This window comes from Grampus griseus (assembly GCF_964374135.1).
Source record: "Grampus griseus genome assembly, chromosome: 11".
NCBI lineage: Eukaryota > Metazoa > Chordata > Mammalia > Artiodactyla > Delphinidae > Grampus > Grampus griseus.
The window spans coordinates 78716072-78732697 of record NC_139005.1 but is presented as its reverse complement, the minus strand read 5'-3'; the positions used below and the strand labels follow the sequence as shown (position 1 = coordinate 78732697).

Genomic DNA, 16626 nt, shown 5'->3' with positions numbered 1-16626 from the left:
AAACTTCCTTATTAAAAACTAAATGACAGACACTGAGACTTCAGAAAGTTTACAATAAATGAGAGAATCTTTATTTTAATTTTTGAAAATTATGAATAAAATAAATAGTAATTTTTTAAACTAACACCAATTTTCATAACATAGTTAATTCAACATCTTGGCAAACATTATTTCTTCTTTTAAACAGATAGCAATAGTATTAGTTTCTAGGAGTTCTTAAATAAGGACCTTATTATTTTTCTACATAATATATAATGATTTTTATGTAAGGATGATATAGATATTCAAAGATAATTTATAGTGAATATACTTATTATATTTTTAAAAAAATTCTACACTACCAAGACTAACAAATTAAAGTTTTGCTTATACTTGGGAATAGTAAACTCATATTGAAAAAGCACCAACAAATATTTGTGCTCAATTTAAGTACTTGTCCTGAAAATTCAAAAAGACATGAGTACATTCATTTCTGGTAAGAATACTTTAGAGACATACTGGTATATCATGTAGACTTTTAAAAATATGTTGAAAGTGACAGTATAGCATAACTTCTTAAAATAAAAACAAAAAGGCTTTCAGGAATTTAGGGAATTACGATCTTTATTGTAGGCAAAGAATATCTTCTACAGTAAGTATGGGGAAGCTTATCACCATATTATACCTTCACAAAGTCTAAATGAACTCTTCTTTAAGAACTGTTTCATCAATACGATTATCAGAGTAGAAGAAATTCCTTAAAAATTTCAACATTTTCATTTATTTTTATTTAACAAATGACTAATTTACGGCTTAATATGTGCCAGGTACTATTCAGTACTTAAATATATTCATTTCATCACCTGACTTACTTTCCAGTCTGAAAATTGAAGTATAGGGGCCATTAATAGCTTTTTCTTTTAAACTGAGATCAAATCATAATGAAAGCATCAAAGTTTCATATTATCTACTGATTAATCTAAAAGCACAATGAAAAGTCATCTAGTCTGTAGCGGTACTTCTGAGAGGGCATTATTCTGTTTTTAAAATATCTTACAACGGAAGTTCAGCTAAACAGAGTAAGTGAAGTACCTTTCATTAACCTTTTAAACATTTATAGCTAAAGTTAAATTTTTCACTTTTTCAATTTTCACTATCTACTAATAATTTTACCTAAATACTCAAGTGAATTTAAGTTCTAGGTTCTTAAAGAAAGTGATAATGATATCCATTTGGGGAGGAGACAGGATGGGAACTCCAAATACTATATATAAACAACATTTACCTGCTTTGTCTTGAAGAGCAACTGTTCCTTTCCCCACAACTGCTGTCGTGGCCTGTGGCAGAACTGTGGCAATGGAAGTGGTAGCTGCTTCTCTGACAACTCCAGAATTCTGGACTCCTCCACTAGCAGTGCTCACGTTAACAGTACGTTTGTTCACAGCTGTGGGCTTATTTGAACAGCCTTTATTTAAACCTGACTGAAACGGAAGGGAATATTTAAAAGATCAGGTTTCTAATGCTCCACACGAGACATTAATATTTCATAAATTCCCTATTAGTTTAAAAAATATTGTTTTTCCCTTAGAAATCTTAAGCTTGCTGGTGGATGTGAGAGTTTCCCTCTGAACCATAAAAACCTTTTAATATTTTTGAAGAGAGAGAAATGTGAAAAGCGCAAAAAAAGTTTTAAAACTAAGTATCAAATGGATTTGTACTAAAATTATTTACAATGCTTTGATATAAAAATTATTATGAAGCAAAACTACACTGTGTTTAATTGACAACATATGATTTCTATATTCTGAACTAGATTTATTTAGTAAAATCAAAAATGCTGAAAACAAAGAAAATATCTTACCTTAGAAAGGACAGTGGAGTACTGAAATGCTATACATTGCACAGATGTCTTATGTGCACTGATGGTTTTAACTGGTGATTTCAACATCCTTAAATCATATTGATATATTTTCCCACGGGAAGCTCCAATAGCCAAAGTGGCTCCATCAGGCATGAAATCTACTGCAGTTAGAGGAGCGTCAGCCACTAAAGTTTTCACTAGCCTTTGGAAAGGAGAGCAAAGTATATGTAGATATGTGAATGTATATATATAAGCTTATACGACATATAAACAACTGTAAACCAAAACCAAAGTTACTTAGATTTCGGCACAGTTACTTGGAATACCCATCTCAAATGTTTGTTTAAAGCAGAAATGCAGAATTAGACCTGGAGACATTTCTACTACAATGGCATGTAAAGGAACTGCTAAGCACTCCATCCTATTTTTCTATTCACTTCCAATAGATACAATACATTCTACATCTTCTAGAAACAGGACCTATTTCTTTGAGTAATTATTATTTTGGCAGTGAACGTGATAGAATTCCTGCATGTTACTCCACAAATAAGGGCTCTATAGCCTCAGGGTTAAGGAGGCTCCAAGTATCCCCTTTCCATTTAGTGACCTGCTTAGGCCTCAAGAGGATTATGACCTTTGACAAGGAAGCAGCTGCTACTTTGCTCTTGGTTATGCATCTCTTGACCCAAAAGCTAAAAGGATTCATGAGGTTTAATCCCCCCAGAAGCTAATACAGAAGTATGGATACTGATCTGCTGAAGCTGAACTCCTTGCTGGAGTGTCAGGTATACGAGAGGAATGGTTTACTGTTAGGGTTCTCAGTAAATTAGTTCAAAAAAGAAAAGAATAAAAAAAAAAAAAAAAGAAAAGTAAAATAAGTAACAGTAAACTTTAAAAAGGGGCTCACAGTAGGTCCTTCCCTAGCAGTAATATTATAATAATGCCACTTCCTTTCACATGATCATTAGATATTGTTAGGTGTCTTGAATACACCTCTTGCAGTTTTGCAGGTTTTTTTTGTTTTTTAAGCTAACCAAGCACACTTATAACTGTAAGAAGAACAAGAAGGCATAACAGACCTAGATACTTAGAGAATTATGTACCCTTTAGCTCTATATCAGTGGTTCTCAACTGGGGGTAATTTTACTACTTTTAATTTGTGGAGTACTACTGACATCTAGTAAGTAGAGGCCAGGGATGCTGCTGAATATCCTACAATGCTCAGGACAGCTCCCCACAACCAAGAATTATCCAGCCCAAAATGTCAACAGTTTAGAAACCCTGCTCTAGATAATGAATTAATTTTAAAGCAAATTAATCATATTGCTTTAAAAATACACAAATTTAGTTGTATTCTGAAAAAGAGTAATATGCATGCATGCTAAAATAAAGATGTGAAATCATTAACATGCTACCCCTCAACATTCATCATCCAGAAGTACTCTAAAGCAGGGGTTCCCAACCCCCAGGCCACGGATGGGTTCGGGTCCGCGGCCCGCGCTGCACACAGTAGGAAGTGAGCGGACTGAGGGCGAGCGAGCAAAGCTTCATCTGCTGCTCTGCACTCGCATTACGGCCTAAGCCATCCCCCCACCCCCCACCCCACCCCACCCCACCCCGTCCACAAAACCGGTCCCTGGTGCCAAGAAGGTTGGGGACTGCTGCTCTAAAGAACACCCACATCTCATCTAGTTTTTTCTGCATGGGAAAAAAAAGAAAATTCTACCTTATTAGATAACAAATACACAAACTTTACATCTTCTAACATTAATCAGAGGTCTATACAAATCACAAATATGGCTGCTAATGAAAGAATTATTTGTTACTAAATTAAGAAATGAGCATGTTATACTTACTTCTTACTTGAAGTGTCATAGAGAATGATTCTTTTATCCAAGCCTATAGTTACAAATAGCAATTCATTGACAGGAGAAAAACAGATGCCTGAACCTGGAGCTTTATGTGTACTGTCAAAGTTATGGTATGGACTCTGACTATTCACATCCCAGAGAGTTACTATTCCATTATCCGAAACACTGCCCAGTAGCGACTTCTTAAACAAGGAATACTTCAAGTGCCGAACAGACTAGGAAAATAAAAATAAATTTTACGGAATTGTAAGCATACATAAGAACATTTTATATAAAGTATAAATATGGCCAACCACATTATTCACAAGGGATTTAGAACTTCTCTGGTTTATCGCATAACAGGTTTCAATCATGACAACCATAAAATCATTTAGTGGGCTATAAGATGACCCTAAGACATCTTAATTCTAGTAACTGAATATTTGTCATGATTTTATTATGTTGGAGTAGAGTTACCTCAGTCACCTCTTTTTCAGAAGAAAAATACAATATATTGAGGTAAACTACATTAATTCATCAGGATTAGAACATTCCACCTAAATAAAAGGCCCAGTCACAGTCAAATCATGAATAAGTATAAGGGAACGCTGGTAGAGAATAAGCAATAATATTTTGCATTTGTTTTCAGTATATATTTTTGATATCTGGATATGCTTGAAACTGATGTGCTGGCAATTCAACACTTGAAGCACAATAAAAAATTAACTAAAACACAAAGGGGAATTGGCAACACTCTAGACTGGGGATGGACTATATACCCATTCTTTCAAAAGCTTTGGCCTGAGGGCAACGCTAGCCTTTCTCTAAAACACTCATCTCTAGAGGCAGTGGAGACATTCTTTCTAGTTTCTGCTGGACAAGAATATACAAAGATCCAGTTTGAGTAAACAGGTCTTAGATTAAAACTGGATGAATTTTATCTACTTTTACTAAAATGTTGCTTTCAAACTTGACTGATATTATCATTTATCGTGCTGAGAATTAAGTATTTTACATTTAAGCTATTTTCCCCCCACACAGAAATAGCAATGTAAGTATAGAAATGAATATTAAGTAGAATCCACAAGAGTGGGAAACTAGCTATAAGACACCTTCAAACAGTTTAGTTATAGTCCGGAGTCAAGCAATGAATCATGTTCTAGATGGCAGGTATCAACTACACATATAGGTCCCAGATAAAACTGCCACAGAACAAAAGTCAAACCTGAGGGCTTTTTGTTTGTTCTATCTAATCTATCACACTCCAAAAAGATTTAAAACCACCAGCTTTTATATATTAAAAAACTCATATTCTACTTCTAAGATGTTTCAAAATAGTAAGTATTAGCCCTCAACAACAAAAAAATATTTAGGAATAACATAACACAAATTCTGTCTAAGGAAACGAGTATTTGTAACCCGACACCTCAGGTAAGATAATCACTACGGTCAACCATGAAATTGGGCTCCTCATTTTCATATGGCTAAAGTACAAACAAAATTTTGGTTTATATTTTCCATTTTTGTTGAGGAAAAGCATATTCATTTGAATAGACAAATCTTTCCTCTGGTCTACACTCAAGAAAAAATAAACTACATGGACCTTGACTATATAAAAGATATAGAGAGCCTTAGTGAATTATAATGTTTGCAGAGTCATATACCAACCTACCTAAACATAAGCAAAATATTAATTTGTAAAAGACTTCTGTAGCATTTTAAGAGTTTATATAGTTATAGCCCTTCACATAATCTAAATTTGGATAAAATGCACAAGCAGAACATTAAAAACAAAACATCACCATAAAATCATAGACCTTCTAGATACTCAAAGTTCATAAAGTTCAACCTCTTAGGCACAGTAGTAATTTGCTAAAACATTCTTAAAATACGGGCCATCCAGAATCTGCTTGAATACAGCAGGGAACAAGGAGCTTACTGTTTTATATACAGTAGTCCCTACCTTGTCCACAACTTCAATTTCCATGGTTTCAGGTACGTACCGTGGTCAACCACAGTCCAAAAATATTAAATGGAAAATTCCAGCAATAAACAATTCAAAAATATTAAATTGAGCACTAAGTAGCATGATGAAATCTCACTCCAGTACGCCAGGATACCCTTTGTCCAGGGTATCCTGCCCATTAGTCACTTAGTAGGCATCTCAGCTGTCAAATCAACTATCAAGGTATTGCAGTGCTTGTGTTCAAGTAACCTTAATAATGGCTCCAAAGTGCAACACTAATGATATTGGCAATTCAGATATGCCAAAGAGAAGCTGGGTGCAGTGCTTCCGTTAAGTGAAAAGGTAAAAGTTCTCAACTTAATCATAATAAGAAAAGAAAAAAAACTATGGTAAGAATGAATCTTCTAACCATGAAATTATGAGGAAGGATAAAGAAATTAATGCTAGTTTTGCTGCGCACCTCAAACTGTGAGTTATAGCCACAGTGTGTGATAAATGCTTAGTTAGGATGGAAATGGCGTTAAATTTGTACAGTAAGATATTTTGAGAGAGAGACCGCATTCACTAAACTTTTATTACAGTATATTGTTATAATTGTTCTATTTTATTATTGTTGTTAATCTCTTACTGTGCCTAATTTATAAATTAAATTTTATTATAGGTATGCATGTGTAGAAAAGCACATAGTATATACAGGGTTCGGTACTAACTGCAGTTTCAGGCATGCACTGGGGGTCTTGGAACGCATCGCCCACAGATAAAGAGGGACCACTGTAAAACTTAATAAATAATTTAAAATGAATTTAAGTCAAAACCTAAATTCCATACATTGCCTCAAATTCTGTGGACCTATATGGCAACTCATTTAGAAAAGAAAAACAAGACTAAAGATAACCATAAATCTTCCTCTCAGATGAACCTGCGTTTCAAGTAGAGCGAAACTCTGTATGACTTGGGTAAAAACTTCTTAAACTCTCCAAGCCTCAGTGTTCTCATGAACAACACAGAAAACACTTTTGTTTGCCTGTCAAGGTTACTTTAAGGATTAAATAGCATTTCTTCAAAAAGCCAGGTACATAGTAGGTGTTGCTACTATTCTCACAGGTTCATGACTCACACATTCATTCATGTACTATACATTTGAGCATCTTTTACATATAAGTTTTTAAAAGACCCTTAAGTAGCCACACTGGTTTCTGTCAATAACTCACCTCTAACTCTTTGATAACAGACCTTCATTTCTGAGCCTTCTACATCTATTAAATCATCATCTATTTAGAATATCAAGAGAATATCTAATGATCCTGGATAAATGAAATGTTTATCTAAATTATATTTAAAATAAGTATTAACTCATTTTAGTATCAACAGCATTTGTTAAGTCCCTATCTTGTTCCATATTCAAGATATTTCTAGGAAAAATAACAGCCAGCCTATAGGTCATAATTTGCTGACCCCTGCTATAAATATTTGGAAATGTTTCTTTGAAAAAAAATCACAAAAAGGAAAAGAAAAACCATCCATAATCCTACCACCTAGAGAAAAACTGGTTAATAATTTGGAGGATATCCTTTAAGTATTTTTCTGTGTATATGTATGTTTGCGTTTGAGTAAAGTACCAACAGCAAACTTGGGACCATACTTTATTATTATAAAGTTAGCTGTGTTATTAATATCTACTACATGATTTTAATAGCTGGATAATATATGAATGTACGAGTATATCAATTTATCTAAATAATCTAATGATGGACACTTAGGCTATTTCCAATTTCCAAGTACCCTGACTACTATTATTTTTAAAAATTGCTACTTTATAAAAGAATTTGTATTTTATTGTTGTTCACGCTTTAAAGGTTCTCGGTTGAAAAATGCTAAGTGACCATTTGTCGTCCTTCTTTTGTGAACTGCCCATTAATCTATTTTGCTTATTTTCTATTGGGCTATTAAGATTTTTAAAATACTAATTTGCAATTGATCTTAATATAATAAGGACATTAATGCTCTCATAGACATAAATATTTTCCCCATTTTCTTTTCAACTTTGTTGATTTTTATCATCTTGCTTTTTGTCAGATTTTAGATTTTTATGTACTTAAATACATCAAACTTGTCCCATGACTTATGACGTTGTTCCTACACTTAGAAAAGCCTCCCCTTCACAGAGATAGGAATGTACATTCACATTCTTATAGCTTTATAGTCTCTGATACATATATGACTATATATATATGCATGTACATATACAAACATACATACATATACACACTCGTAAATATACAGTATCCGTTCAACTCCATTCCTCCCTCTTCTTCATTCCCAGTGTCTTATTTCAAGCACCAATCATCTGTCACCTGAGCTACTGCCCATTTCCATTCTCAATGGCTTGCTATCCATCCTTCACACTACTGCAGCAATAACCTCTTCAAAACTGGATATCTGAACATAATTCTGTCTTGCTTAAAGTCCTTGTAACGGGAGAGCTCTGAGAAGACAGAGGTTGTGATGGTGGCAGAGTTTTTTAATCTCCCTGAATCCCCCCATTTTTGTGTGTATGTGTGCACAAGCAGGCCTGAGACTGCTTATCTTTAGAAAGTCCTGCTTTCAAGACTGGCCCTTGGCTGGAGTCTTGGAACTTGGATTTTTGGAGGGTTCCCACCACCCTAGCTGAAGAGAGTGGCTCACCGACTGATAAGAGTGGCTCACTGTGCCTAAACTGTTTGTGCAAAAGATATGGTTTATGGCTGAACCATGGCTGAACACCTGCTTTCCTTAGTAGAGTTTGGAATTTCGGTACATGCTAGGCAGAGGGTGCCTAGGTAACCAACCTCCAACAAAGTCCCTGGCCAGTGAGTCTCTAACAAGCTTCCCTGTAGACAATGTTCCATACATGTTGTCACAATTTGATGGGGAAATTAAGTACATCCTCTCCACTGAGATAACACTCTTGGAAGCTTATACTTGGCTTCCTTGGGACTTCACCCAATGCACCTTTTTCCCTTTGCTGATTTTGCTTTGTATCCTTTCACTGTAATAAATCATAGCCATGTGTATGACTACATGTTGAGTCCTGTGAGTCCTCCTAGTGAAACATCAAACCTGGTCTTGGGGAATCCCAGCACAGACAGTGAGTAGAAGTATGTGAGTGTGTGCGTATGTGTGTGTGTGTTTTACAGATAGATAGCAAACCAAATAGCAGAACTAAAACCCCATGAAAACATTTACAACAAAACTAGACTATCAGGTATCCCAATGAGCCCCAAAATACACACTAGTAAGTCAAACATTTAACAGCCATAGTCCTTCATAGTATTAGTATCTGTGCAAGAGGAAGCAGAAGGAAATTACAGGGACTGAGACAGATCTGAGAACAGGAAAAGCCCCAAAGAGCCGAAAGGTTTTCACAGGAAAGCATGGTGACCAATTGACAACATCAGCTAGACCAGGAATATCCAATGCATTAGTGGTTCTATGCAAGAGGTTTGCAGAAAGGTCTGAAGGGCTAGAGCAGTTTAGCTCCAATGAACTCCCAAAACTGTCCAGCCAAGGTATCTCCTTCCCAGGTCAGGGCACCATACTGAGAAGACACTACTAAGAGTGGAAACAAACTGAATGGGATGGAGTCAATATAGTTGAAGGAAAGTGAAAATTCACATACAAGTACAGGAGTAGCACAAAGCCAAGCAACCTCAGAAAAGTTAGAAAAGATGCCCTCTAAACTCCATCTCTGTCTAGGAGTTCAGGGAAACTGACTTCACAGATAAATCCCATACAAAGTTACTATGAGAACAAAGAGAATAAGAAGAAAGACATTCTCAACAGATGACCAGAAAGACAATAAAATGATACAAGACCTTAAAAAACAACATAAATCAGAATTAGAAAACTCAGAAATGAGATGTCAGAACTTGGAAAACAATTAGCAATTTTAATCCTTTTAAAAATGCAGGCTACATTATGTAGCCTTCATTAAAGGTAAAAGGAATACAGAATGAATAAATTCAACAAATAATACCATAAAGATAGGTCAAAAGGAAAGACTTTTTAAAAGTCAAAAATAAGGAAAAAGTTAAAAATGATTTGAGAGACAGTAGTAAATCACTGAAGATAAGAAGATCCAACAAGGAAAAAAACAGAGATAAAGAAAATATCAAATACTAAAAACTATAATTCAAGAAAACTTCCTGAAAGAAGAAAAGATTTGAAACTACATGTTAATTGAGCATACCATGTACCTATGAATAACAATACAGAATGACCAACACCAAGACATAGTCTAGTAAAATTACTGAATTTTAAAGGAAAAAAAAATCTTTTGGACATACAGGGAAAAAGAACAAGTGACTTATAAGAAAAAAATACTTAAATTATCATCAGACATTTGAGACCAAAAATGATAGAGTAACACACTTGAACTCCTCAAGGAAAGAAAATGTGAGCCTGCTGCTACTGAGTTATGTTGAAAGAGAATTTGTAATCTCAAAGAAAAAGTCAAAGCAGAAAACATACACTTATGGAAACAATATTAACATATGTTACTCGTGATTATAAAAATTTGGAAAACACCTAAAGTACAGAAATGTTTAAATATGCTGTGGCATTTGAACAATGGAATATTATGTAGCCATTAAAAATTATAGTTATGAAGACTAGCAATATGAGAATACCTGGGACAGAACACTAATAAGAAAAAGCAGAAGACAAGATTGGACCAACAGAATGATTATAACTTTATGGATGGAAGACAGAGCTATACAGAGAAACTGCAAGAAAACATTCTTCAAATCACTTCCTATTAAAATGTAGAAGAGAAGAACAAAAGGAAAAATTATACTTTAAGAATATATAAACATATGGAAGTTTATTTTATGCCAACATGTCAATCATAAAACTGCTCAAAAACATAATATAAAGGCTAGAAAAGTATACAAATACTAAAGAAATATATAAAGAGAATCAAGAACATATTATACCATAGTATACAACTGTATACCAACATTCCCATATAACATAAAGGAAACCACTATTCTTGATATAAAGCTTTGTAGTCAGTCAAACTATTTGAGCGCCAAAGTTCAGGTGTAAACAAAACCAGTCAACCAAGTTAACTAAACTGGAATTAAATTCATTCTTGATAAAATAATTATTTTTAAAATGTAATTAATAATTATTTACCAGATCTCCATACTCATAAGGCTTATTAATACTTACAAAAGCTATACCTAAAATGTCAAAAATTTAACTGAAGAAAATGGACTTATTTAACATATACTGAAAAATGCTATATTTAAAATCTCACAGACATTGCATTTAAAAATCACTTTTAAATCTAAGAAATCAATAAAATAGATCCACGTTTTAACTGCTTTCAAAAAGGGTGCAGTCTGAGAAAGGCAACACAGGTTAACCTATTTGTGAGCCTAAGCTGCTGAACTTGCCAAATAGCGACTTGCAATTAAATGCTAAGGAGTCTGTCAGCCCTGGCAGCTCTGCAGAAGCAGTAAGGCTCTTTCTCCCCTGCAGACAGACACTGCGATCCACAAAAAACTAACAGCTTCAATTCAGCTCAGACATTTCAAAGTAAGATTCTCAATATATTCAGGCAATCTCATTTCCAATATGAAATTCAGTATAATGCAGATTCAGTGAGACTCCATGGTTTTGTCACTTTTGCTAAGAAATCAATTTGATGATTTTTAAAGATTTCAAATTCTTGATTGTTCACAGAAACAAAAATAGAACATTTTAATTTAATCATTATATGTGCCCTACCTACTATTTTTCTCAAAAACCCAAACCCTATAGTAAAACTGTCAGTGTAGAAAATGGGCTGGGTGACAGTGTATTGGAATTGAATTATGTCAATTTTTAGACAGACTTGAAATTTTTATGAACATTGTTTAAATTAAAAAAATGAATATTTAATATACTTGAAATCATAAATGAATTGTGAGGAATCTTAATAAAAAAAAAGCCTCCACAGATTTCAATTATGCTGCCTGTAAAACGGAAACGTAAGTATACAAAATCATAACTGTGACTTTCTTCACTAAGAAAACTGAGACTGCATACTTACATACAAAGAGGCCAAGTGGTATTTCCTAACCCATGGCACTCTGCTTTAATGCTGTAGAGAAAAATGAAATAATATAGTACACGAAAAATATATAAACATTTGTTCCAGGAAAAGGGAAAAAACCCAACACACTCCAGTTCGATTTCTTCACCTTCTTTAATGCTCTCCTTATTCTAAGTTGCTCTAAAACACAAAATATGATTACTGAGGTCAAGTTACAACTGGTTAATTAGCAGGGGTTTGGAGGGAACACATTAAACCTAAAGATGTTCAAACCAGTTTGCAGAAGTAAATCACAAAAGCTATTTTAGTAAATTAATATGATTATTCATTAAAAGTTCACACTAAAGTTCCCTAATCTCCACATGTTAGGAACTATGTTAGCATCTCATCTAGACCAAAAAAAAACAAAAAACAAAAAACACCAAAACCAAACAAAACCCTGTTGAAAGTATATTTTCATTCTCACTTGACAGTTAAGGAAAAGGAGGCTTGAGAGTTAAGTCACTTGCCCAGGCTCACACAGCTAGCTCTCCAAATAAATGTGGGATTTACAATGTAGAGCTATACCAAAAAAGCTTATAGAGATGCCAACTGCCCAAACAAGAGGCACCAAGAACGCGAAAATCTAGGTTCTGGTTCATCTGACCTTGCACAAGAGATAAGCTTTGAGCATTACTGTTTTCCTAAACTAGAAGATATATTCAGTTTTGCCATGCAAAGTAATCAATGAAAAAAATCCTTTGAAAATCAACAATACAGCAACCTGTCACCTAGAATTTAAAAAAATTTTCTTCATGCGAAGAAGAGATAAGAATAAATGTTGGACTCTTGCACAAAGTGACAAGAGAATACTGCAAAGTTTCCAGAAGTTTGGATCCTCAAATCCTTATACATTCAGCTGTCTCTGAGCTAGAAAGAGACTCAAAAGGAAACAATGCTACCACTCTTCAAGAGTCGACCTTCAGATCAGTCAGTTAAGAATCTTGTGATCAGAAAGTCCTGGAATCTCAGTTTTCTCACTTGTAAAATGAGAATAACCTACACCTCACAAGTGAGTAGCAAAGAATAAATGAGAAAATGTAATATAAAGCAATGATCACTATACTTGAAACACAATAAATGGTAGTAAGAATTCTACAAGGTGATATAACCTCTGCCTGAATGCTCTCTGAACCCTCTCACCACCTACACTCACCCCAGTGGCAATCGGATGGACTTTGTAATAAATAATGTTGGCATAACTATATACCTGTATAGAAAGATGAACCCCATCTCACACCATATACAAAAATTAATTTGAAATGGAGCATAACAGACATAAATTTAAGAATTTCTGTTCATTTTTTTTTAAAGGCATTAAGAGAGTGGAAAGGCAAGCCGTAGGCTAAAGGAAGATATATGCAACGTGTTTATCCAAAAGATGACTCCATCTGGAATACAGAATAAACTATAAATCAATCAGAAAAACAGAAATAACCCCAAACAAAAAGGATAAACAGACTTGAACAGTGACCTCACAGTATATAAAAGTGTGCCAACTCATTCAACACAGAAAAATGCAAATTAAAACCACAATGAGATACAACTACACAACCATCAAAGTGGTTAAAGTTAATTAGACAATATTTGGTATAAGCAAAAACGTGGAGCAACTGGATCTCACATACATTGCTGGGAGAAGTAGACAATGGCACAAGCACTTTAAAACCTTTCTGGCAATTTTTAATAAAGTAAAAATTGATGCCTACCCTAAGACCCAGCAATTTCACTCCTGAGTATTTACTCAAGAGAAATGAAAACATATATCCATAAAAAGACTTATATAAGAATATTTATAGTAGCTTTCTCACAATAGCTACAAACTGGAAACAGTTCATGTGTCCATCAACTGTAGAATGGATAAATAAATTGTGGCACATCCATATAATGGAATACTACACAGTAGTAAAACAGTATGAACTACTATTATTCCATGCAACAAAGCAAACATAATGAAGACTAAGAGAAACCAGACACATATAATTCTTTTAAGAAATATGAGGCAGTGACTGGAAAGGATTAAGATTCTGTATCTTGATTCTGGTAGTATGTAGTTACACAGGTGTATGTATGTATAAAAATTCATCAAGCTGTGTATTTAAGATATATATATATAAAAATTCATCAAGCTGTGTATTTAAGATATATGTACTTTATTATATGTAAGTTATCTCAATTTTTAAAACTTTAAGATTTTACACACAATAAGGCCAAGAGCAGTAACCAAACCTAATGTTTTCACGACTATTCCTTCATCTTTTGTTTTAATAAGAAAACCCTCTAGCAAAATACAATAAAAACTGAAATCTAAGAATATACATGGTAGTATGTGACCTAATATTTATGTTACTGAAAAGTCAACCCAGAATTTATAAATCTAAATTTAGCATGCTTCTAATATACCAAAGAAGTGAGGAGGAGAAAGAGGAAAAGAAGAAGAGGAAGAAGAAAGAGAAAAAGAAGAAGAGGAAGAGGAAGGAGAAAAGAGGAAGGAGGAGGAGAAAATTACTCTATTTCTTTAAAAAGCAAGGCATCTGAACACTAGATACGATTTTTTTCCAATAGTTCCAACTTCTGTGGGCTTAGGTTTTATGTCTCCATTATCATAATAACCAAAAAAATTACAAAAACAAAATATTATTTCCTATTTTTATGACAATATTAATACATTCTCTGTGGCAAATCACTTATCCTCAACCATAAAATGCAGAAAGTGAGATTACCTCTAAAGTCTTTTCTCAGTTCAAGGTTTCTATGATTCTAATATTCAACTAATCAAAAAATTCTGAGTTCCCTAAATGCCTTCCAAAATAAAAGCCAAAGTTTGGTCTGGCATTCAAAGTCCCACTTCAACACTACGTTCCTGCTTACCTTTCTAATCTTTTTCTCACATTAGCCCTATATAAAACCCATACGCTTTCCTTTCTCCTTGTTTTTCTTCATATGATTTCCTCCATATAAAATATCCCTCTCCCAAAGTTCTTTATTAGCCTATTAAGATCTTTGTTATCTTTAAATGTATTCATATACTCATATATTTATTGAGGATCTTTTCCATATAAGGCACAAAGTTAGACAATGGCTGAGTACAAAGAAACAAGACACAGTTCCAACTATAATGTGGACATGTAAAGAGCTAACCCTAATACAAGCTAGAATCAAATAACTGTCAGAGGCCAGTTAATATACTAGTAAAACAAAACAAAACAAAATCAGTTATAAGCCTTAGACCCAGATGAAATCCTCCCTCCTTCAACTTTCTCTATTTTATTCCCAATCAGACAGTCTTCTCTGTTCTGGATCACCATGAGACTGTTCTTCATCAATCTTCCATAAAATCATTTATATGTACATCTCTTTTATTACCTCAATACATATGAAATCTGAGAAAAGACTTTTTTCTGTACATTTTTAATATCCATTAAATTTTCCTTAAACACTAAATACTATTCAAATAATGATTTTAATGCTTTTCAAAATTGAAGAGCTCCCATATTTTATCTAATAATACTTATGGCCAAAGTGATTACAATAAAAAGATTAAAAGAAGTTTCACCTCATTGGAAATTCCTGTGGAGAATTTCATGGAAAGTTAGCCAAGAATTTCATTTCTTGAGAAACTGAATATATTCTTTTAAGAATTTTATAGACTAAATTTTATAAAGAAAAAAAATTCAATAATTGACTAATTTTCTTCTATAAAAATTTTCCCTAAATACTCGTATTAACCTGAAATACATAAATATGCTTTGATACTTTAACTATCACATACTTGAAACAAACAAACAAGAAAACTCAATTTACCCTGTGCCTAAATATTGGGTTAGCCAAAAAAGTTCATTCAGTTTTAAGTAAAAATAAAAGACATTTTTCATTTTCACCAAGAACTTTATTGAACAATGGATTCATTAACCAAATGAACTTTTTGCCAACCCAATACAATTATTCCATGTCCACCAAACAGAGTATTTATGAACCTAAGTATCTGTCTTGTAGCTGACATAGTTTAAGCTATGCAACACTTCTATAATGTCATAATTAATATCCATGTTTTGGGCTTAATCTATTAACAATTATCTGTATTGTTTATACATAGTTAAGTTCTAAGAGCATGTTCAGTGGCATAACCGAACTCATGTAAGCACCATCATCTAGTATGAATTAGCTTTTACATACTACCATTAAAGAATAGCTACCTAAGTTTGAGTGAGCTAAATGCAAATTTAAAATACTCAATTTTAAAAACTCAAATTCATTGTCTTATGTAAGGTAATTTAAAAATCTATCTTATCAACTTTATTTTGAATAAATCCATACTGTACCTGGTTACTACCATGGCCAAAAGGAGTACTAGATAAATTAGTGGTTACACTGTGCAAAATAATTTCACCACTGAGAGATCCAGAAGCAATGTAGCAGTCATTCCAATTATATGTTACACAAGTTACTTCATCTTTATGATCCTGAATGAAAGAAATGAAAGTAAATACAGTGCCACACAACCTTCAAACAGCATATTTCCACGGTTTTTTGTAAATTTCATGTTTTGTAACTATTATGTATTTGTCAATCTAATATATGCTTTAACATTTTCCTCAAATAACCCCCAAAAAATTACTCAAGTGAGTAGTAAACTATCTGATTAACACCAAGTCTTTTCAGGGAACAAAGATTTATTTTTCATAACCATAATAATGGTCAGGCACCCTGAAACAAGAGACAAAAAGGAAAGGTAATTTTCTAAATGGCATTATGTCTACCTTAAAGAATTCACTTCCACTGACAAGTAACATTTATTGCAAGTTGATTATTATGAGAGTCCCTGCCCTTGAAAATATTACTGTTCAACTGA

At 33.4% G+C, this 16626-nt stretch overlaps 1 protein-coding gene across 2 annotated transcripts in view; it reads right to left on the bottom strand.

Annotated features, from left to right (window-relative positions):
• Positions 1 to 16626, bottom strand: part of NEDD1 (NEDD1 gamma-tubulin ring complex targeting factor) — a 45030-nt gene that overhangs the window by 16473 nt on the left and 11931 nt on the right. For both annotated transcript variants that reach the window (XM_082666129.1, XM_082666130.1), the window contains exons 5-8: positions 16097 to 16237; positions 3697 to 3926; positions 1841 to 2042; positions 1265 to 1460 (exon numbers count right to left, since the gene is read on the bottom strand). In XM_082666129.1, coding sequence (XP_082522255.1) covers positions 1265 to 1460; positions 1841 to 2042; positions 3697 to 3926; positions 16097 to 16237 — 769 coding nt within the window. The remainder of the gene's footprint in view (positions 1 to 1264; positions 1461 to 1840; positions 2043 to 3696; positions 3927 to 16096; positions 16238 to 16626) is intronic.